At 42.7% G+C, this 22731-nt stretch overlaps 1 protein-coding gene across 1 annotated transcript in view; it reads left to right on the forward strand.

Moving 5' to 3' along the window:
* LOC115469681 (protein O-mannosyl-transferase TMTC4-like) overlaps positions 1-22731 on the forward strand; it is a 90333-nt gene that overhangs the window by 14346 nt on the left and 53256 nt on the right. The window contains exons 2-7 of the mRNA XM_030202469.1: positions 1648-1850; positions 17216-17387; positions 17477-17608; positions 21310-21389; positions 21611-21718; positions 21801-21942. Coding sequence (XP_030058329.1) covers positions 1648-1850; positions 17216-17387; positions 17477-17608; positions 21310-21389; positions 21611-21718; positions 21801-21942 — 837 coding nt within the window. The remainder of the gene's footprint in view (positions 1-1647; positions 1851-17215; positions 17388-17476; positions 17609-21309; positions 21390-21610; positions 21719-21800; positions 21943-22731) is intronic.

Consider the following 22731-nt stretch of genomic DNA (forward strand, 5'->3'; position numbering starts at 1 on the left):
ACCATTTTGACCCCCTCCCCCCTGCTGCCACCACCACCACCTTTGATCCCTCCCGCATCAACCCTTTTGACCCCCCCCCTTCCCGCCGTCACCGTCGGGTACCTTTGCTGGCGGGGGTCCCCAACCCCCGCCAACCGAAGTCCTCTTCTCCGGCGCGGCCGCATTGCTGATCTGCAAGCAAGGCTTCTGTTTCTGTGAGTCTGACGTCCTGCACGTTGCATGTTGTGCATGCAGGACGTCAGACTCACAGAAACAGAAGCCTTGCTTGCAGATCAGCAATGCGGCCGCACCGGAGAAGAGGACTTCGGCTGGTGGGGGTTGGGGACCCCCGCCTGCAAAAGTACGCGACGGCGGGGGAGGGTTGGCGGCGGGAGGGGTGGTTGAGAGGGTTGGTGGGGGGCCAGGGCCAAATCTACGGGAGCCCATGCCCCCGTGGCCCCACGTGGCTATGCCCCTGTCTATAAGTGTGCCTTCTTACACTAAGTCAATAGCAGATGTAAGTTGGCATGCCCAGGTGCACCAAATGACGCACATAGTTTTGTATAGAATAGCACCTAGTGCACATAGATGCCTGTCAGTTTAATGGTGCTTTTGATGCACCTAGGTTGCACCTAACTAGGTGGCAAGTTACAGATTTGCCCCCTTTGGGCTAGATTCTGTATATGATGCTGAAAAAAAATGAGCACTGGGTGCTGTGAGTTGGACACCGTTTATAGAATAGCGTTTGGTGCCAGAATCCGCGCTGAATTTTAGGTGTGAGGGATTACACCAAGTGAAACCTGGTGTAAATTCACGTGCTCAAATTAGGCACGAATTGGCCTTATTCTGTAACACTGCTTGCAAATTCCAGGAATGCCCATGCCCTCCCATGGGCACATTCCCTTATCGGATCAACATGAAAAAATTCATGTGTACATCTTTATAGAATAGCGACTATAATGATGCGCATATAAATTTCAATTACCATCAGTTAGTGCCAGTAATTGATAGCGCCCAATTATAGGTGTTAATTGGCTCATTAAGCAATTAAATTGCGCACGCAGTTTTGAGCAACATATATAGAATTAGTGTCTATAGGAAAAATGCTTAGTACATAGACCCTGAAATGACTTGCTTTCCCCTAACAATGTTGTATTATAGAGGATCTGATACGTTAACTTTTACTTTTCACCTACATTTTAGGAATGCAAGGTTGGTTTGCATATGCATTTTTAAAGATGCATTTATATATCTATTTTTGTTGAATTAGTTGGACTGGGTTAGATCTTCTTACCCCAATTCAGAAAGAGCGTATGGTTAAGAGAAGATGCATTTTGTTGGCTTGTGATATTCACATTGCTTTCCCTAGATGATGCTATAATACCCTGCATCCTTCTAGGAAGAGACAGCAAGATATTGCCATTTTCATGGAATATTTTTAATTGGCACATTTTATTTTGATTTTATCTGGTAAAACTGAAAAATATTTCACCCTTGGATCACAATGAAAATGATAAGCTGTGGTGTTAAATAATTGCTTGCTCATTTAGATAGAGGTGAAATAGTCAAATTTATACTCTTCTTTTTTACAGTATAGTTTCAAATTGAAATCTGTGGATGTTTTTAAGGCTAGTATCAAATAAATGTTTATTTTTCTTTGACTGACAGGCTTTAAACTATAATTACTACTATTCATTGAATGCATGGTTGCTACTGTGTCCCTGGTGGCTATGTTTTGATTGGTCAATGGGCTGCATACCCCTTATTAAATCAGTCAGTGACTGGAGAATAATTGCACTAGCAGCACTTTGGTTTTGCTTAATTGGCCTGATATACCAAGCTCTGTGCTCTGAAGACAGCCATAAAAGAAGGTAAGAGACTGTGCTTAAACCTTAAATCCCTCATTTAAGGTTGAACCCTTAGTATTATTTTGTGAAATTTAGTAATGATAATTTAGCTATTATGTTGAACCAATATCTAGCAAGCGTGTTTCAAATAAATATTTATAGCTATTACATTTTCATCCCATTTTAGACACATCATCCTTTGCTGACTAGTCATAAGGAAACTTGTAGGAAGGAGATATGGATGGCTGCTCTCTTCTTTCTCAACTGGTTTTTTGAGATCCTTAACATTGCAGGTGGTAAAAAGTCATTTGTGGTCAGAACAGAGTATAATTTGTGTTGTGTCCTCAATTCACAAAATGTAGCTTTAAAATATTTCTTATGGTGCATCTTTGATAATATTACTCAAAAGAGATTTAGATATGACATAAAAAGGTATTTTGAAAGCATTTGTTCTACACTTGAAAGAAGAGGTGACAGTTTAAAAATCCAGTAGTGTGCTAGTAATAGCTTGTCTTCAAAAGTTCCGGGATTTGAATTTGCCAGGCACATTTGGCTTGATACTGTAGTTTCTTTTCAGAAGCAAAAAAGTTAAAAACACTAAGGGAGGGATTTCATCAAGGGGCGTTATGGCCTTAACATGTGTTAAGGGAAGTAGCACGCTCTAAGCGTGGCAAATGAGAGGAAGCCCATTCTATTCCCATGGGCTTCCTCTCATTTACCGCACAGGAATCACTAGCACGGCTTTGTAAAAGAAGCCCTACATGTCAAAGCCCATCCTGTACCTATGGGCTTTTAGTATTTAACACACACAAATTCCCTTAACACGTGTTAAGATGCGTTAAGGCCGTAACACCCTTTGATGCATTTCCCCCCTAAGGACATCTTTTACTAAGGTGCACTAATGATTAGCACATGATAAGTGCTATGAAGCCCGTTTTATACCTATGGGCTTCTTAGAATTTAGTGCATGCTAATCATTAGCACTTGCTAAATCCATTATCGCACCTTAGTAAAAGGAGCCCTAAAAGACTGGTTTGTCCCAGTCTTCTGAAGCTAATAGCTCTTTATAGCAATAAGAACTTTTGATTGTCAACATGGGCATCCTATGTGACTTGCAGATTATACTTACTCAGTTTGCTAGCTAAGATTTATTTTTGTTTTTCTTATGCACATGCATTTCCTCCGCCATAAAGATGTATCAGGAACGGTAATAATTATTTCTGGAAATGACATCATTAGACAATGCTTCCCTGGTACATGCTGATAACAGCTCCTGCAAGGATCATACAAAGCTTTGCATTCTGTTTTTTACATCGGTGGAATATTTTAAAACAAGCTAAAAGCTTTGAAGGAAGTATTCCCATTCTTTTGCTAGCTTGGGGGCCCTTTTACTAAAGTGTGTTAAGCACTTGACATGTGGTTGACATGTTGAAACAGCTACCGCTGGACCACGTTAAGGGTTTTGTGGTAGTTTGACTGTTTCTGTGCGTTAATCCATGCGTTACTGAATTTTGTTTGTCAGGGAGCATATCATGGGTGGAAAACAGATGTGGAAGCTGGTTCTGTCCCCACTGGGTGCTGTGTATAATTTGCAGCTACCGCATGGTATATTCCTGCATTAAACTGTGGTAATTACAGATTTTACTGTGGTTTAGTAAAGGTGCTGTTAGAAGCAAGGTTCAAGCAGCAGACCATTTTTTTTTTACCCAGCAACTCCTTTGTTCTTCTTATAGCTTTCAGCTCAATCATAATTGGACTTAATTGGGCTATAGCACCATGAACCTACAATGCAACCACGTGGGGATTTTTCCCCTATTTTATATCAGTTCTCAACTTTTAACTTGCACATTGAAGTAACAGTCTGTGAGATCCAACACTAGGCTATTGTTTTGCTTACTGAAGGTCCTGATCCTGTGGTTTTTGTCTTTTGCTGACTTCTAAGGTAAAAGGCCCTGCATCATGTGGCTGAAGGCTCTTAAAGAGACTATCTGTTGATCACAGCCTACTCCTTGATACACTGTCCTCACTTGGATTTCAGGGCTTTGTTCATTCCTGGTTTTCTTCTTATCTCTCCCAGCATACCTTTAGTGTATACTCTAGTGGATCCTCCTCTACTTCTATCCCACTGTCAGTTGGTGTACCTCAGGGATCTGTCCTGGGACCTCTTCTTTTCTCCATCTATACTTCTTCTCTTGGTACTCTGATCTCATCCCATGGTTTTCAGTATCATCTTTACGCTGGTGACTCCAAGATCTACCTCTCCACACCAGAAATCTCAGCCGAAATCCAGGCCAAAGTATCAGCCTGCCTGTCTGACATTGCTGCCCGGATGTCTCAGCGCCATCTGAAACTAAACATGACCGAGCTTCTTATCTTTCCCCCTAAACCAACCTCTCCTCCTCCCCCATTCTCTATTTCTGTGGATAACACTCTCATCCTTCCTGTCTCATCAGCTCGTAACCTTGGGGTCATCTTCGACTCCTCCCTCTCCTTCTCTGCACATATTCAGCAGACTGCTAAAACCTGTCGTTTCTTTCTCTATAATATCACCAAAATTTGCCCTTTCCTTTCTCAGCACACTACCAGAACCCTCGTCCACACTCTTATCACCTCTCGCTTAGACTATTGCAACTTGCTTCTCACATGTCTCCCACTTAGCCATCTCTCTCCTCTTCAATCTGTTCAAAATTCTGCTGCACGACTAATATTCCGCAATTCATCTCTCTATATAAAAGGCAAGACCAACGTTCTATGAAGCCTCCAGCCGGAAGTGTGAAGGGGGCGAGATATCCGGTTTCCCTATGAGTGTCTGCCCCGCCCTCTCTGTAACACAGTCAGTGAAGGAAAACAGCAGAGCACGAAATCAAATCGCTGGCTCTGTAACAGTGAAGGACTCAGAGGGGGGAGGGGAGAGAGGCCAGAGGGCAGGGACACACACACTCCCACATGCACACAGAAGAAAACATTGCTAGCCCCCGTTTCATTTGCATCAGAAACGGGGCTTTTTTTACTAGTTAAAAATAATAAAAGAACAATACATAATCAAATAACATAAATAAAACATAAAAACAATCAAAAGAAAATTATGGGCTCGATATTCAGAACTATTTAGCCAGCAAGGAATGGTTTCTAGCCAGTTAAAAAGTTTGAAATGTCTATATGCGAATGCCAGGAGCCTAAGAAATAAGATGGGGGAGTTGGAATATATTGCACTAAATGAAAAATTAGATATAATAGGCATCTCTGAGACCTGGTGGAAGGAGGATAACCAGTGGGACACTGTCATACCGGGGTACAAATTATATCGTAGTGATAGGGTGAATCGGATTGGTGGAGGGGTAGCATTGTATATTAACGAGAGCCTTGAATCAAATAGATTGAAAATTCTGCAGGAAACAAAACACTCCTTGGAATCACTGTGGATTGAAATTCCATGTGCAAAGGGGAAAAGGATAGTGATAGGAGTGTACTACCGTCCGCCTGGCCAGGACGAACAGACGGATGCGGAAATGTTAAAGGAAATCAGGGACGCAAACAAACTGGGCAACACAATAATAATGGGGGATTTCAATTACCCGCATATAGACTGGGTTAATGTAACATCTGTACACGCAAGGGACATAAGATTTCTTGATGAAATCAAGGACAGCTTCATGGAACAGCTAGTTCAGGAGCCGACAAGAGAAGGAAAAATACTAGACTTAGTCCTTAGTGGTGCTCATGATCTAGTGCAGGGGGTAACGATACGAGGGCCGCTTGATAACAGTGATCATAATATGATCGGTTTTGATATTGGCATTGAAGGAAGTGAAACTAGGAAATCAAGTACGCTAGCGTTTAACTATAGAAAAGGTGATTACGACAAAATGAGAAAAATGGTGAAAAAAAAGACTGAAAGGAGCAGCTCGCAGAGTAAAAAACTTGCATCAGGCGTGGATGCTGTTTAAAAACACCATCCTGGAGGTTCAGGACAAATATATTCCACGTATTAGAAAAAAGGGAAAAAAGACTAAACGTCAGCCGGCGTGGCTAAACAGTAAGATAAAGGAAATCATTAGAGCCAAAAAACAATCCTTCAGAAAGTGGAGAAGAGAACCAACTGAAAGTAACAGGATAGATCATAAGGAATGCCAAGCCAAATGCAAAGCGGAGATAAGGAGGGCAAAAAAGGACTTTGAGAAGAAATTAGCGTTGGAAGCAAAAATACATAGTAAAAATTTTTTTAGATACATTAAAAGCAGGAAACCGGCCAAAGAGTCGGTTGGGCCGCTGGACAAAAATGGTGTTAAAGGGGCGATCAAGGAGGACAAAGCCATAGCGGAGAAATTAAATGAATTCTTTGCTTCGGTCTTCACCGAGGAGGATTTGGGGGGGACACCGGTGCCGGAAAGAATATTTGAAGCGGGGGAGTCGGAGAAACTAAACAAATTCTCTGTAACCTTGGAGGATGTAATGGGTCAGTTCAGCAAGCTGAAGAGTAGTAAATCACCGGGACCTGATGGTATTCATCCCAGAGTATTAATAGAACTAAAAAATGAACTTGCGGAGCTACTGTTAGAAATATGCAATCTGTCCCTAAAATCGAGTGTAGTACCGGAAGACTGGAGAGTAGCCAATGTTACTCCGATTTTTAAGAAGGGTTCCAGAGGAGATCCGGGAAATTATAGACCGGTGAGTCTGACGTCGGTGCCGGGCAAGATGGTGGAGGCTATTATTAAGAATAAAATTGCAGAGCATATACAAAAACATGGACTGATGAGACAAAGTCAGCACGGATTTAGTGAAGGGAAGTCTTGCCTCACCAATCTAATGCATTTTTTGAGGGGGTAAGCAAACATGTGGACAATGGGGAGCCGGTTGATATTGTATATCTGGATTTTCAGAAGGCGTTTGACAAAGTGCCGCACGAAAGACTCCTGAAGAAATTGCAGAGTCATGGAATCGGAGGTAGGGTATTATTATGGATTAAGAACTGGTTGAAAGATAGGAAGCAGAGAGTAGGATTGCGTGGCCAGTATTCTCAGTGGAGGAGGGTAGTTAGTGGGGTCCCGCAGGGGTCTGTGCTGGGTCCGTTGCTTTTTAATGTATTTATAAATGACCTAGAGATGGGAATAACTAGTGAGGTAATTAAATTCGCCGATGACACAAAATTATTCAGGGTCGTCAAGTCGCAGGAGGAATGTGAACGATTACAGGAGGACCTTGCGAGACTGGGAGAATGGGCGTGCAAGTGGCAGATGAAGTTCAATGTTGACAAGTGCAAAGTGATGCATGTGGGTAAGAGGAACCCGAATTATAGCTACGTCTTGCAAGGTTCCGCGTTAGGAGTTACGGATCAAGAAAGGGATCTGGGTGTCGTCGTCGATGATACGCTGAAACCTTCTGCTCAGTGTGCTGCTGCGGCTAGGAAAGCGAATAGAATGTTGGGTGTTATTAGGAAGGGTATGGAGTCCAGGTGTGCGGATGTTATAATGCCGTTGTATCGCTCCATGGTGCGACCGCACCTGGAGTATTGTGTTCAGTACTGGTCTCCGTATCTCAAAAAAGATATAGTAGAATTGGAAAAGGTACAGCGAAGGGCGACGAAAATGATAGTGGGGATGGGACGACTTTCCTATGAAGAGAGGCTGAGAAGGCTAGGGCTTTTCAGCTTGGAGAAGAGACGGCTGAGGGGAGATATGATAGAAGTGTATAAAATAATGAGTGGAATGGATCGGGTGGATGTGAAGCGACTGTTCACGCTATCCAAAAATACTAGGACTAGAGGGCATGAGTTGAAGCTACAGTGTGGTAAATTTAAAACGAATCGGAGAAAATTTTTCTTCACCCAACGTGTAATTAGACTCTGGAATTCGTTGCCGGAGAACGTGGTACGGGCGGTTAGCTTGACGGAGTTTAAAAAGGGGTTAGATAGATTCCTAAAGGACAAGTCCATAGACCGCTATTAAATGGACTTGGAAAAATTCCGCATTTTTAGGTATAACTTGTCTGGAATGTTTTTACGTTTGGGGAGCGTGCCAGGTGCCCTTGACCTGGATTGGCCACTGTTGGTGACAGGATGCTGGGCTAGATGGACCTTTGGTCTTTCCCAGTATGGCACTACTTATGTACTTATGTATGTACTTATGTACTTATGCTTAGCTGGATAACCGCTAATATTCAGCGCAAGATAACCGGTTATCTCCACTGAATATTAGCGCTTAGTGGCTAGCCATGAACTGGCTATGTCATACGACTTAGCCGATTAAGTCGAATATTCAGCGCTAATCCAGCTAAGTTTAACAGTTAAGACAGGCTTGCTATTTATTTTATGTGACCTATCTTTAATCGCTAAGTACTTAACCGGTTAGTGCTATCAGCTTAACCGATTAAGTTCTACAGACAAAATTGAAACCGGATATTCAATGCCAGTTGCCAGATACGGCCTGGCTGTATATTGGGATATATATGCTACCTGCCACCGGCTGAATATCGGGATGGATTATATCTATCTATCTATATCTATTTATATCTATATATCTATATATATAGATAGATATAGATATAGATATAGTGCAAAGGTCTGGGACCAAAAAAAAAATACATGCAGTTTACCGGAACGTGCGCTTAACCGTTGTGACCCAAAGAAGCTTGACATCTGATAAACATATGTACAGTACTGTTTATTATTATACATACAGTATATAGTCTCCGTTAACTGATGTTAGGCTTACTTGAAGTAATCAGTTATAGTCCTCTGTACACTATTGGGTCTGTGAGTTCTATAGACTACGTCTGCCAGACGGTAAAAACTGTCATAGCACTGACATCCAGTGGCCTCCAGATAGGCCCGCATGGTGTTGAGACTCTCCAGCGCTCTTGCAAAATTGACAGGAGGAGGTTGTTGAATTTCGTCAGCATATGCCTTGCTGCTCATTTCATCATCAGCCGTTGTTGCCTGCGTGTAGGCGCATATCTCGACATCAGTGCTGTTGTCAGCTGTTTGTAGATCGTAATCAACAGTTACGTAGCGATGAATCTCCTCTTCAGTAACACCGGCTGGGATGTCAATAGCCTATTCATCTGACGCGTTTGCAACAGCTGCATCTGTTTTCATTCCTCTCCACATCCTTAACAAAACTTGCCCGCTTGTAGCAGTTCACAATGGTTGCCTGTGTAACATGATTCCAGGCTTCTTTCTGCATATGTAGGGAATCCAACAGTGATAGATTACCAGCCAGTTCAACAGCACGTTTATCCTTGCCAGTCTGGTCATCCATAATGCTCATCAGACAATGTAGCACAAGAGCCTGATAATGTTTTTTGAAATTGGCTATTATGCCCTGATCCATAGGTTGGATCAGAGAGGTAGTGTTTGGTAGCAGGAAGACCACCTTGACATTAGACAGCCTGACATCATCCCTGTGTGCAGCACAATTATCACAAAGCAACAAAATCTGACACTTTTGTGCCCGCATTCTAGTGTCTAACTTCTTTAGCCACTGCTTCCAAATTTCCGCAGTCATCCATGAATTTGCGTTAGCCTCGTCTGACACAGGAAGTTGCTTAACTTTCTTGAAGCAACGGGGCTGTTTGCTCTTTCCAGTGACGAAGGGTTCCAGCTTCTCACTCCCATCCATATTGCAGCAAAGAAGGATTGTCAGTCGGCCCTTCGATGTTTTACCTCAGTAGTTTCGGCATGTTTGAATGTAAGTGTTCCATCAGGAATCACTCGCCAGTAGCGACCATTTTCGTCAGCATTGAAAATGTCACGAGGTGCAAACTTGTTCAAGATGGTAGGAAGAACTGAAACAATCCAATTTTCAGCACCAAAGTCATCAGTGTCTTGTTTCTCACCATGCTGTTTCTTGAATTTTATGTTGTTCCTCTCCTTCCATCTTTCCAACCATCCAACAGTGGCTTTGAATTCAGTTAGTCCAAGACTTTCAGCTAGCTGGTTAGCTTTCTCCATAAGCAGTGGACCACTGACAGGAAACTGCTCCTGACTTGAGAAAACCACCGAAGAAGAGCATCTTCTACCTCCTCAGCTTTTCCCACCCTTTTACGTTTCCTGTATGGATTTGTATTGTTTTGCCAGTCTTCCAGAAACTGATCTTTCTGCTTCAAGACACATGAAATTTGACTGGGATTGACACCATATTCTTTAGCAATAGATGCTTGACTTTGTTTTCTAATTTTTTAAGAACTTCTATTCGTTCAGCCAGTGTTAAAGTCTTACAGTTCCGCCGCAACGACGACTCCAGTGTAACTCTAACAACATTCTTTCGCTTATTCTGCCTGTGGCAGTTAAAGGGGCGGTAAATTTGAAATCTCGTTGGTTGTCATGCGCCAATCGGCTTCCACATTCCATGCGTGCGCTTATGCAGAGTCTTTCCCACAGAGGAGCGGTCTTAAACCATGCATATAAGCGAATCTTGCACTTATCAGTGGTGCGCTAAACTGAAGTTTGTCCCCATAGAAATTGATGGTGCCAAAAACAATTTTTTTGTAGTTTTCTCAGCCACTGCTTTGAATTTCAGTAAGAAATTTATGTTATGTACTTATTTTGTCATCTTACCTATGTATTACTATTAAACAACATTTAATTATCTTAAGCTATATTGATGTTACTAACAGTTTAGCGTACCTAGTGATTTTTGCATGTTAAAAATGTTCAGGCTAAAATACAGTAAAATAACATCATTCAAACAAATGTGTCAGAATTTTGCAGTCACTGTGAATTCTCAAAGTATCCAACCTCAGCTTTAACATAGGCCATCAATTGTTTTGGGAAGTTCTTTACAGCCTTGTCAATCAGTCCATGTGGCAGGCCGTCCCATATCATTCGCAGTGCTTCCTTGAGTTCAGTGATTGTTTGTGGCTTTGGGCAGGGCCACCGAGAGACTGAATCAGGCCTGAGGCAGGGCCATTGGATCCGGGGCAGGGCCGCTGTCGCCCCCCCCAAATTGTCGTCCGCTGCCGCACCCTTCCGATTGCTGCTGCTGTTGAAATATCTTGGCTGACTACCTGCCCTGCAGCTGCTTTTCCTCTCAGGGCATGCTTGGTTTCAAAGCCAAATCAATACAAAAACAAAAGACGTGAAACTGATAGTTAAGGCTGTTGTCACCAATCTCTCCAAACACGTAATAAAATGATAACTTAATACTAATGATCACAAGCTGTTGGTTAAAAAGCTATTATTTGAAAGAGCCATCAGAATATACCACCACATTTAAGGCAATATCATTTGTTTTTTTGCCTGGTGGAATAGCACCTCTTTCATTGGGCTTTTTCTTATGTGTGCATATACGTGCTATTGCAACAAGCCAAACGTGCTAACAATATGCTAATAAATAGTGCTCAAAATCACCACGAACTTATCTTTTTAAACGATTCCATAGCTGACTCCGTCTTGCAGCTTTGTTATCTTTATTTTCTTCATGAACCTTTTATGATGACTTATAGTTTTTCAACTGCCGATCTCTCACATTTGAGTCCATTAGATTTCCCCTAGTCACGCCCGACACTGCGGGTTTCACTACTTTCCTCAGGGACTCGGGTTAAATGTCATGTTGTCTCTTGTTATCGGCTTAGATGATTTCAAAGCCAAGCATGCATGCCTGAAAGGAAAAGCAGCGCTGGAGGAAGCTCCGGGTTCTCTGCAGCCTCCAAGGGGGGCCCGGCGCCAGAGTTTTCTCTTTCCTGCTCCTGTCAGGACGCGATCACTTGGGTCCCATCAGGAGCAGGAGAGAGAAAGAGAGAGATCCCGGTGCCGGGCCCCCCTTGGAGGCCCGAGGAATTTTGCCCCCCCTCCCCTCGGCGGCCCTGGCTTTGGGTTGAGCTTGTGATAGGCCTCCCACATGCTCTCCTGACATGGTAGTCCAAAGGGTTTAGATCTAGCAAATTTGGAGGCCACTGGTCTTTTGTAATAAAATCTGGGCAGTTGGCATGGAGCCAGTCCTATGTGATGGTGGGCTCGGTCTTATTCCTCACATGAGGAGTTCCTGGCTGATATCGATGAGAAGTGCTTATGAGAGTCTGAGGAGGATCCATTGTACTTCTCCGAGGAGGAGTCTTATAGTATCCCAATTGACCCCTCCCCTCCACAGGAAAGGATAAAGTCTCCACCTGAGAGTCTTTTCTTCCCTTTTTTCGTTAAGGAAATGGCGAATGCAGTTCCAATTCCTTTGGAAGTGGAAGACGAGCCCAGTGCTAAGATGTTTGAGGTCCTGGACTACGAGTCTCCTCCTAGAGAGGCTGTGATGGTCCCTTTTTACAAGATCTTATGAGACATTCAGATGAAGAACTGGGAGTCCCCTTTGTTAGTCCCTGTCCTTCCCAAGAAGATTGACACTATGTACTGGATTCAGGCTTCCCCTGGGTTTGATAGGCCTCGGTTGCCTCATCATTCCCCAGTGGTGGAGTCTGTGCTCAAAGGGGCCAGGAATTTTAGGGACTATGCATCAGCGCCCCCTGGCAGGGAAGCTTGAACTCTGGATTCTTTTGGGCAGAAAATGTATCAGTCCTCTATGCTCATCTCCCATATTCAATCATACCAGCTCTACATGAGCCTATACTTACAGTCCTTGCTGTTTTGTATGATTTAGCAGACTCTCCCACCGGAGCAGGTTGAATTTCTTCTGCAGCTGGTCAAGCAGCAAAAGGCTTGTCATAAGTTCTTGGCCAGGGGCACCTACAACACTTTTGATGTAGTGTCCATGATCTCTTCTGAGAGTATAGCGATACACAGACTTTCATGGCTGCATGTCTCTGACTTGGACTTGGCAGTCCAACAGAGGTTTTTAGATGCTATGTACCAGAGGGCTAATCTTTTTGGAGAGAAGGTGGAAGAGGTTGCTGACCTCATCAAGAAGCACACCGATACCATCGATACTCTATCCTGCCGGGCACCTTCTGCAATTACTTTCTCATCTAGAAGGTTTTTTGGCAAGGCAAAGAGGAGTACAGTACTTACTACTCACAGAGGCATAGGTACACCACTTCTTCCCAACAGTCTCAGCAGACTTAACCCCAGTGTGCTCATTCTCATCAACAGCGTGCATCTAAGACCTAGATAGCTCCCCACTCAAAGCAAGGGGCGAGCATTTGACTGGCTCCAGCAGAGCATAGTCGCTGTAAAAGTGACCATCCTAGGTGACTCCCTGGACCGGGGGAGGCTAAAGTTTTTATCAAGAAAGATGGCCCCTTGTAACCTGTGACCTATGGGTCCTATAAATAGTCTGTCTTGGTTACGCCCTGTATTGGCGAAACAGACTGCCAGATTGCCCGCCGAGAGCGAATCAACCCTCAGTACAAGCAGGCACTTGCAGAGGAACTCTCCGCCCTTCTAAAGGCTCATGCTGTTGAGCCCATTCCACCAGGGGAAAAAGGGAAGGGATTCTATTCCAGATACTTCCTTATGCAAAAGAAGAGAGGGGAGATGTGTTCTATCCTAGACCTAAGGACTCGGAACAAATTCCTAGTCAAAGAAAAGTTCAGTATGATTTCCCTGCGCAGTTTCTGCCCATGCTTTCTGGACTTAAAGGATGCTTACACTGTCATCCAGATACTTCTAGCTCACAGGAGGTATCTTCAGTTTCAGCTGGGGCACATCACTTCCAGTACCATGTGTTGACGATGATTGGTGAAGAGCACGTCGAAGGACGGAGCTCAGGAGTCCATGAGGATGACTGTTCGGGTGGTAGAGCTACTAGGATTTGTTTTAAGCTACCCCAAGTCCCATCTGCTCCCTGCCCAGTGATTGAAGTTCATTGGAGCCCTGCTAGACACTCAGCGGGCTTGAGCTTATGGCCTCCACTGTTCATGTGACACCAATTGTATGTTTTCACATGAGAACTGCCCAGTAGACCCTAGCTTCCCAGTGGTGTCAGGCCACAGGGAACCTGGAGGATGTCATCCAAGTGTCACCAGAGCTGGTTCAGTCTCTGCTTTGGTGGATGATTTGATCCAATTTGATTCTGGGACTCCCATTCCAAATTCCACAGCCCATGAAGTTGCTGATGACGACCAGATCACAACTTCTATATCAGGAGGTCATTGGGATGTGGCATTGGACAGTCTAGCACGGAATGCTCCTCAAGGTCACTTACCTGGTGGGCAGATCCAACAGCCTGGCCTACAGACTGAATAGGGTTGTGCAACCATATGAGTGGTCATTCAACATGGGCATTGCCCGTGAGATCTTCCAAGTGTGGGGACCCCTCAGTGGATCTCTTTGCCACTCAGTCCAATCACAAAGTCCCTCAGTTCTGCTCCAGGCCCACAACAAGGTAGTGTTGGATGCCTTCCTCCTTCATTGGGGGTCAGGTCTTCTGTATGCATATCCTCCCATACCTCTCATAGGGAAGATTTTACTGAAACTCAAGCAAGACCATCGGACCATTCTGGTTCCCCCTACTTCTGGAGTTATCCTCCAAAGAACTGTGGAGATTGGACTGTTTTCCAACCCTCATCACACAAAATGAGGGATCTCTTCTGCATCCCAGTATCCAGCCTTCACAGCCTGGATGTTGAGAACTCAGAATTTGCTTCTTTATATCTTCCTGAGGGTGTCCCCTGGATCTTGCTGGCTTCCAGGAAAGATTCAAGAAAGAGATGTTACTCTTTCAAATGAAGGAGGTTTGCCATCTGGTGTGAGGGCAGGGTCCTAGATCCCTTTTCCTGCCCTACACAGGCCCTGCTTGAGTATCTTCTACACCTCTCTGAGTCTGGTCTTAAAACCAACTCTGTAAGGGTTCACCTCAGTGAAATTAGTTCTTACCATCAACATGTAGACAATAAGCCCATCTCTGGACAGCCTCTAGTTGTTCGCTTCATGAGAGGTTCGCTATTGACAAAGCCCCCTGTCAAATCTCCACCTGTGTCATGGGACCTCAACATCGTTCTCACGCAGCTGATGGAAGCTCCTTTTGAACCACTTGATACGTGTCATCTGAAGTACTTCACCTGGAAGGTCATATTTTTGGTGGACGTTACTTCAGCTCGCAGGGTCAGTGAGCTTCAGGCCTTAGTAGTGGATGCACCTTATACTAAGTTTCATCATAACAGAGTAGTCCTCCACAAGCATCCTAAGTTCCTTCCAAAAGTTGTGTCGGAGTTCCATCTGAACCATTCGATTGTCTTGCCAAGATTCTTTCCCCAATCTCATGACCATCCTGGCAAAAGCACATTTCACACCTTGGACTGCAAGTGAGCATTGGCCTTTTACTTGGAGCAGATTCTATAAAGTGCGACTTGAGTTGCATGCACAAATCAAGTCGTATTCTGATTAGTGCTTGCAACTTAATTATCTTATCAAGCCAATCAGCGCCAATAATTGCCACTTAAGCAATTATTGACACTAATTGACAATTAAAATTTGCGCATACAACCTCCTAAGTGTATTCTGTAAAGTGATGCTTGTAAATTCTAAGATGTAAATTGGAACAAGGAGTGTGGCCATGAGCATGGAATGAGTGGGTCATGGGCATTTCTAAAACCTATGCGCACTGTTACAGAATACCACCCACTCCACACCTAACTTAGGCATAGGTATTTACACTAAGTTTTACTTGGTGTAAATGCCTGTGACTAATTTTAGTTGCGCGGATGGGCGCTAGGTGTATTCTGTAAGCCACCTAACTTTAGGCATAATTTATAGAATATGCCTAGGCATAGTTTATGGAATACACCTAGGCATATTTATTTTCTGTGCTGATTTTTAAGGCGCCATATATAGAATCTAGCCCAATACTTCTAACGTACGTTTCATTAATTTTTTCAGAGGCTTATTCAAGACCCTCAATGTCAGGTTCTTTGTCAGACATTCATCAATAAGTCATTTTGCACAGTAATATTTGTTGCAAATTACCCAAATTTGCTTAAATTACTTTGCTAAACAACAAAGTTAGATTACAAAATCTACATATCCCTTTCTTTTTTAACCAATCATCGTGAATGTATGTATATAATAGAAATCATAAAAGCATAATTAATAGAAGATGATAAAAAAGCTAAAATGAGTTTAAAATATGTACGTGATAAAAAGAACAAGGACCATCAGTGGGAGAAGTAGGATTCAAACCTTAGCTTGTCTGGTTCCCTCAGAGAAAGTAATTCTTTCTCTTTTAAACTGTGCTTTACTTTGGGACAGTATAACTGGTGGTTAAAATAGTTTGCCACCTTTCTCTTTCATGACATACTAGATTAAGGGGGTCTTTTACTAAGGTGTGCTAGCATTTTTATCTGACGTTAAACGCTGAGACACCCATAGGAATAGAATGAGCTGCTCAGCGTTTAGCGCCAGCTGATTTTTAGTGTATACGCACCTTCTAGCTAGCGCACCTTAGTAAAAGACCCATATAAAATAGAACAGAGCATTGTAGTTGGTTTACTGATATATCCAGAAAAAAAGAAATGCAGCAAAATCACTCCCAAGGCTATAATAGTGGATGTGAGATATTTGAAAGGGATTTTCATCCCTGGGTAGTAGAGACTTGCACATCAAAATCTTGGGTTCATTTGTGGTTCGCTTGAAAACAATTTTCACTGTTTTAGGACATTTTTTAAAATTGTCTTCAAATGTTTTTGCTAATCAAAAATTTTAACAAACTTTAGAATTGCTTAATGAGTGAAAATCGATTTAGCATGTGTTCTTTGTGGGTTAACGTGTTTTAAATTCATTTTGCGTGCACAACATTTTAAAGCCATGTTTACAAATGCTCATCCCTCTTGGGCAGGAATGGACAGAATTGGGTAGAAGGTATATAGAAGGGAAATTAAAATTGTGTGTGTGACTGAATTGACCCCTGTGTAGAATAGAGGGTGATAATTGATCATCAGTGGTATCTCAGTTCCTGCTCCCTCAAATATCTTTTTTGAGACATGATAAATATCCTCTAACTATCCCAGTTATCACCTGAACCAGCTCACTTTAAACAATAACTATTTGTGAAACCTCAAATATGCTAGAGCCCAAGAAGACAGGGAGGGGGGAGCGAATTGACTTCTTTGTTAATAAAGGGGCCCTATTATTAAAGCTTAGCATACACTAGTCAGCCACATTACCCTGATAGCACCTGCTCCCTAGGTGACGCAAGAAAGCTTAATGTACACTAACAGACATTAGTGTATTCTAAATGCAGCGTGGACCCTAGGTATAAAATAGGATGTGCAGCATTTAGCACACGCTAATGTCTGTTGGCATATATTAAGCTTTAGTAAAAGTGCCACAGATTGTTTATATGAAGTATGAAAGAAATCACTTTGTAAAGGGGTGTGTGTGTATGTACACACACATATAAATGGAAATAGTGAATTATGTTAAAGAATTTTAAACCATGTACATTAAATACTTTCTTGCACTTCACAATTATTGATATATTTTAAGATGCTTATTTTATTATTTACAGAATTCTTTCATTGGGCCTGGGATTTCTTATAATCCCTTTTCTTCCTGCAAGTAATATGCTCTTTCGTGTAGGATTTGTTATTGCAGAGAGAGTCATCTACCTCCCCAGTGTTGGATATTGCATGCTAATTACATATGGATGCAGTATATTAAACAGACAAGTAAAAAAAAAGGTATTTGAAAATTTACCACTGTGAGTAACAAAGGTAAAGTGGAAGCTCTGTAATCTAGTGATATGTAACACGTGTCTTCTTTCTTTAAGAAACTTATTGCTGCTGCTGTACTAGGAATTGTGCTCATAAACGTGATGCGCTGTATTAGCCGAAATAAGCAGTGGAGATCTGAGGAGCAACTTTTCAGAAGTGCCTTGTCTGTGTGTCCTCTTAATGCTAAAGTAAGTGGATGACAGTGGCGTAGGAAGGGGGGGGGGCAGTGGGGCGGTCTGCCCTGGGTGCACGCCACTGGGGGGGTGTCGGCTCCGCTGGTTCCCTGCTTCTTCTGCCACGGAATAGGTTACTTCCTGTTCTGGGGCAGAGAGAGCAGGGAACCAGCAGAGCCAACGCAGCTCCCAGCGACGTGCACTCGGAGCGGATCGGCACTCCCGCCCGCCCCCTGCTTTCATATGGCAATAAAAATGCGCTCGGGGGGGGGGGGGGGGTGCGCCGTGCTGCATCCGGGAGTGGCGACCTGCCCCGGGTGTCAGACACCCTCGCTACAGCACTGGTGGATGATATTCCAGATGTTTAATACTTTACTGTGAACTAGTTTTCAAAACTTTTCAGATGTCAAAGCAGTTATGCCATACTTCTGTGGAATGGTACCTGGGGATCTTTCTGCAGGTACAGGTATCCTAACACACAATACAGCAAATCTCAACGTTAATGCTCATCAATGTTAGGTAACAAAGGTGTGCAAATATTCTGTACACGTAATGCTCTTTTATATATTTGTTCTGTTTCAGTTTATACCTAAAGAGTAGCTTCTGAGAGTCTAATTGATGCATATTATGGTGCATTCTGACAGCATAGTTTGGAGATCTGGGTGTAAATTTCAAGAGGACTGCGTTAATTTGAGAATGGAGTAATAACACAATGACTGTGTAAAAATGTTTATGGTAGGGAAGGAAGAGCCTCAAAGAGCTTAAAATCTTGCAGATTTAAAGAGCTGAGTTGATCATAGCGATTGGCACTTCAACATTGGCAAAAACCTTCCCCACAATAACATTTATGCTTTTTGTGAAACATTCTTGTTGTAGAAAATACTCACTATCCTATAACGTTCATAGTCCAACTAATTACTGGTAGTGCAAAAATAACATTACTCATCTCAGTAGAACTCAGTTTGAATATAGAGTGAACATCAGAGCCATCTCTGTAAACTCTCCGCACCCCTGGGCCAACGATGGCCAGCGTTTCACGTAGCTGCTTCAGGGTCCCAGACGGCAGGGTATTTCTAGGAAAGATGAAAGGAAATCATTGACAGCACTCCATAAGGTGCGCTAAAGGCAAACACACTCACAGTCTCGTACATGCACAGACAATGCTCAGGTTCCTCAGAGCCTATTGTGTTCACAATTGGTCCTCAAAACGGCCCCCATTTAATAACATAGTGACGTCAGATGCCAAGAACCAAACAGCCTATCAAAAGAAAGAACTAGTAAATATGGTACTATTCAATACGTCCATTCAGCCCACTGAGTTCTAGAGAACACAATCTAAATATCCACTTCTGCTCTTGTTGTAGAAGTATCCACTGACAGTCTGGGAAATGGTTGAGATCTGGCTTCCCAAGGAACTTGAGCTACAGCTAGAGGGCCCACTAATCAGAGCTGAGAGGGTCCACAGGATTGGGGCCCCTAGGGAAAATTGTGGTAAACCACGTCCCATGATTGCCTGCTTCTTCAATTAGGCAGAGAAGGTGCCGTTGATGTCTCATTATAGGCTGAAACGGTCACTGGAATATAAAGGATCCAAAGTGCTGTTATTCCAAGACTTCTCCACCAAAGTGGAGGAGTGGCCTAGTGGTTAGGGTGGTTGACTTTGGTCCTGAGGAACTGAGTTTGATTCCCGGCACAGGCAGCTCCTTGTGACTCTGGACAAGTCACTTAACCCTCCATTGCCCCATGTAAGCCGCATTGAGCCTGCCATGAGTGGGAAAGCGCGGGGTACAAATGTAGCAAAAAAAAAAAGTGTCCAAGCAACGAAGATTATTGTCTCCTTATTGTATGCAACTGTACCAGAAGGTGATCAAATTCGCACTGAAGTACAAATTAGCCATGATAATAAAACTCTGACTCTAGACACACCAGTGGTGCTTCAATCTTTTTTGGACAGCCATCCTGCCTAAAGTTATTATTCATGAACTTGTCTCTGTCTCACATAGCACTGTTCTGAATGGTTTTGACCCAGCTGACCAACTCTCTGTTGCCCTTTCATTTTTCTTTTTGCCTTATTCTGCGTTCTCCGGATGCCTAGGGCATGGAGGTTGGACTTGCAGAGACTTCCGAAACTGAGGTTTGGGCCATATGCTGAGCAGTAGTTGATATATATTTTGGATGGTTATCTGCCACCCAGCTCGCCCAAAGACCTGCTCCTGGACATCCTCTGTATAAGGGGATGGTTATGAAAACTGGTTTTGCTATACAGTGGACATTAATGTTTACTTCGATACATACGTTTCTTTCCATGGGAATGAGGGGAGGAGGAATGATTTTTGGATCTTTATAGGATGATTGGGGTGCGGAAAAGGTTGAAGGACGAATGGGGGATGATTGTTGTTCTGTATGGCTGGATTTAGTGTGCATGTGGGTGAGAAAGAATAGGAAACGGGAGGGGAAGGAAAGGAATTTGGGTAGGATTCTTCTAGCATATTTTGTGTGTGTATTATTAGAGGGGTTAGTTCTCTCTCTTTGACCGGGCCGAATGAAGAAAATAAGAAACAATATAAGCGCTAGCAAGTAACTGCAAACCACTGATAAAGAGCTGGCTTCTATTGGCCTTGTAGAGTGCTGCTGGCTCACATGTGCCCTGTGCACAGGTTCTGACCTTTCTCTTTTTCCCTCCCTTTTCAAGCCCCAATGCAATCTTGTGAGAGTTGTTGTTATGTCCCTGGGCCATCTGCAACTCCCAGCCCCTGTGTGCTATGATGTTGTATGCATAGGCACTTCTATTTCTCTTGCCTATCTCATCTAGAATCTTCCTCTCTGCTCTGCCTCTCTGATTGCACTTCTCTGGGGATAGCAGCCTCACCATTGAACAGTCTTTGTAGCCTCTCCCAGACCCTTCTCATTTGCATATAGTCCCTCCTATGGCCTGACTCTGGGAACTGCTTCCACATCCTTGGCAATAAGAGCCTGGCCAACAGGAGGGTGCCTTGAAATCCAAAATTCAGCATGTGAATTATAGACACCATTTTCTCAACATCCCCAACCCTGCAATGTCTTGTTTATGTGAGTACACAAATACAACAGTACACTCAGACCACTAGGCACCACATTAGCATGCTTAAATTTACACAAACATACACACCTATTCTGTAAAAGGCATACTTACCTGCATTCTCTTTTTAGAATATATGAGTACAATTGGGCGTGCCCGTTTAATGCCCCCCCCCCCCCCCCCCATGATACTGAGCATCCTTTGTAGAATTGGCCCCAGTATGCGTACCTTTGCACACACAGAAAAGAGTATTTAGGGGGTGAGGTGTACTTATCTGTGTATAACAGAAAAGTTTCAGATGAACATTGACAATTGTATGCAATTTCCTCATTTACTTTTGTAACACATATATTGAAATGGCTAGCTTTACAAATGTATATATTTGGCACAAAGGGGCTCGTTTTCAAAGCACTTAGATTTACAAAGTTCCACAGGTTACTATATAACATTGTAAGTCTAAGTGCTTTGAAAATACGCCTCGGTCAACTCGTGTTTGGAAATTGAACGGCTATGTATATACTTGAAAGTGCATCCATAAATCTGAAGTTATACACACTATTGAAAATTTATACCATGAAGTCCACAATTTCTTATGCATTTGCAAAAAAAGAAATCTGAATATGAAATGTATACAAATTGTTCTAATCTGTATTGACAGGTACACTACAATGTTGGAAAAAATTTGGCTGATAAAGGCAACCAAACTGCTGCAATCAAATATTACAGGGAGGCTATAAGGTATTTAGCTGTTCTTTGCTTTATTGAGCTTCAGAAGTGTACTTTCTAGGTACTGAAACACTAAAAAATCATTTACCAGTTTAAATCTGTTAGGTTACCAGTTTAGGTTACCAGTTTAAATCTGTGTTATTTCTTGTATTGAAAACTGTGTTATGAAGACATGAAGTGTATGTAATATAATGCTAGGTGTTTATAGTAACTGTCTTTTCTTAATCCTTAAGGTTGAATCCCAAGTATGTGCATGCCATGAACAATCTTGGCAACATTTTGAAAGAAAGGAATGAGCTCCTGGAAGCAGAGGAACTGTTGGCCCTAGCTGTACAAATACAGTATGTAAAAAATAAAATAAAATGTTTTAAATGATATCGGAGAAATGTGTGTATTTCTGAAGTGCATTTTTAAATTTGATAGGCCAGATTTTGCCGCTGCATGGATGAATCTAGGAATAGTGCAAAACAGCTTAAAAAGATTTGAGGAAGCCGAACAAAGCTACTGGACTGCAATTAAACACAGAAAAAAATATCCTGACTGTTACTACAACTTAGGACGTTTGGTGAGTTTTAAGTTGCCTCTTTTTTTTTCTTTTACAGTCAAAACAGGAGTATATTTTTAAAAAAATAAATCTTAGCAATAGTTCATTCTGTTTCATTTACTCTAGCAGATTGGCAGCAGTAGGTTAAAGTGAGCCTCTTGAAGTAGAAAGAGAATCCATAATAAAAGTGTGAAGAAATGTGGCACCTCTAGACATATTTAGGGTGGCAACGGAGGGGGGGGGGGGGGGGGGGGGGGAACATGCCAAAATGACATTTCTACATATCATACCCCAAGACACTAGAGCCTTCTATTCATAAAGAAGCCTTCCCTCCTTCTGCCAGTTTCAGCTACCCGGTAATACTGTCATTATAATTGATAGCTTCATTCAACAAATTCTTTTATGAGGGAATGCAGTCTGGATTTTGGACAGAATCTCAGTATAAACCTAGAAACTCCAGTTCTGTATTATAAACTCCATATTCCCCAACAATGGAGCTATCTTCCCCTTACAACTCACCATACAAAAAAATATTCAAATTGTGATTATCACCTCAGGTACACCACATGCTCCTTCCACTGCCAGACACTTTATTTAAAGCAGATTTCTTTTTGTTTATGTGGTGATTGTACAGAATGTGGAGACCATTTTTTATTTTTATTTTGGGTGACAAGGACCACCTTTGCTGGCCCTTGCCACAGAGCCCACTTTCAAATAGGGCAAGACACTTCAGAAATTACACAAAACCCTGCAAAAAATATCCAAAACCTGTCGCTTCTTCCTCTGCAACATCAGCAAAATTTGTCCTTT

This window comes from Microcaecilia unicolor, chromosome 4 (genome assembly GCF_901765095.1).
Source record: "Microcaecilia unicolor chromosome 4, aMicUni1.1, whole genome shotgun sequence".
NCBI classification, from domain to species: domain Eukaryota; kingdom Metazoa; phylum Chordata; class Amphibia; order Gymnophiona; family Siphonopidae; genus Microcaecilia; species Microcaecilia unicolor.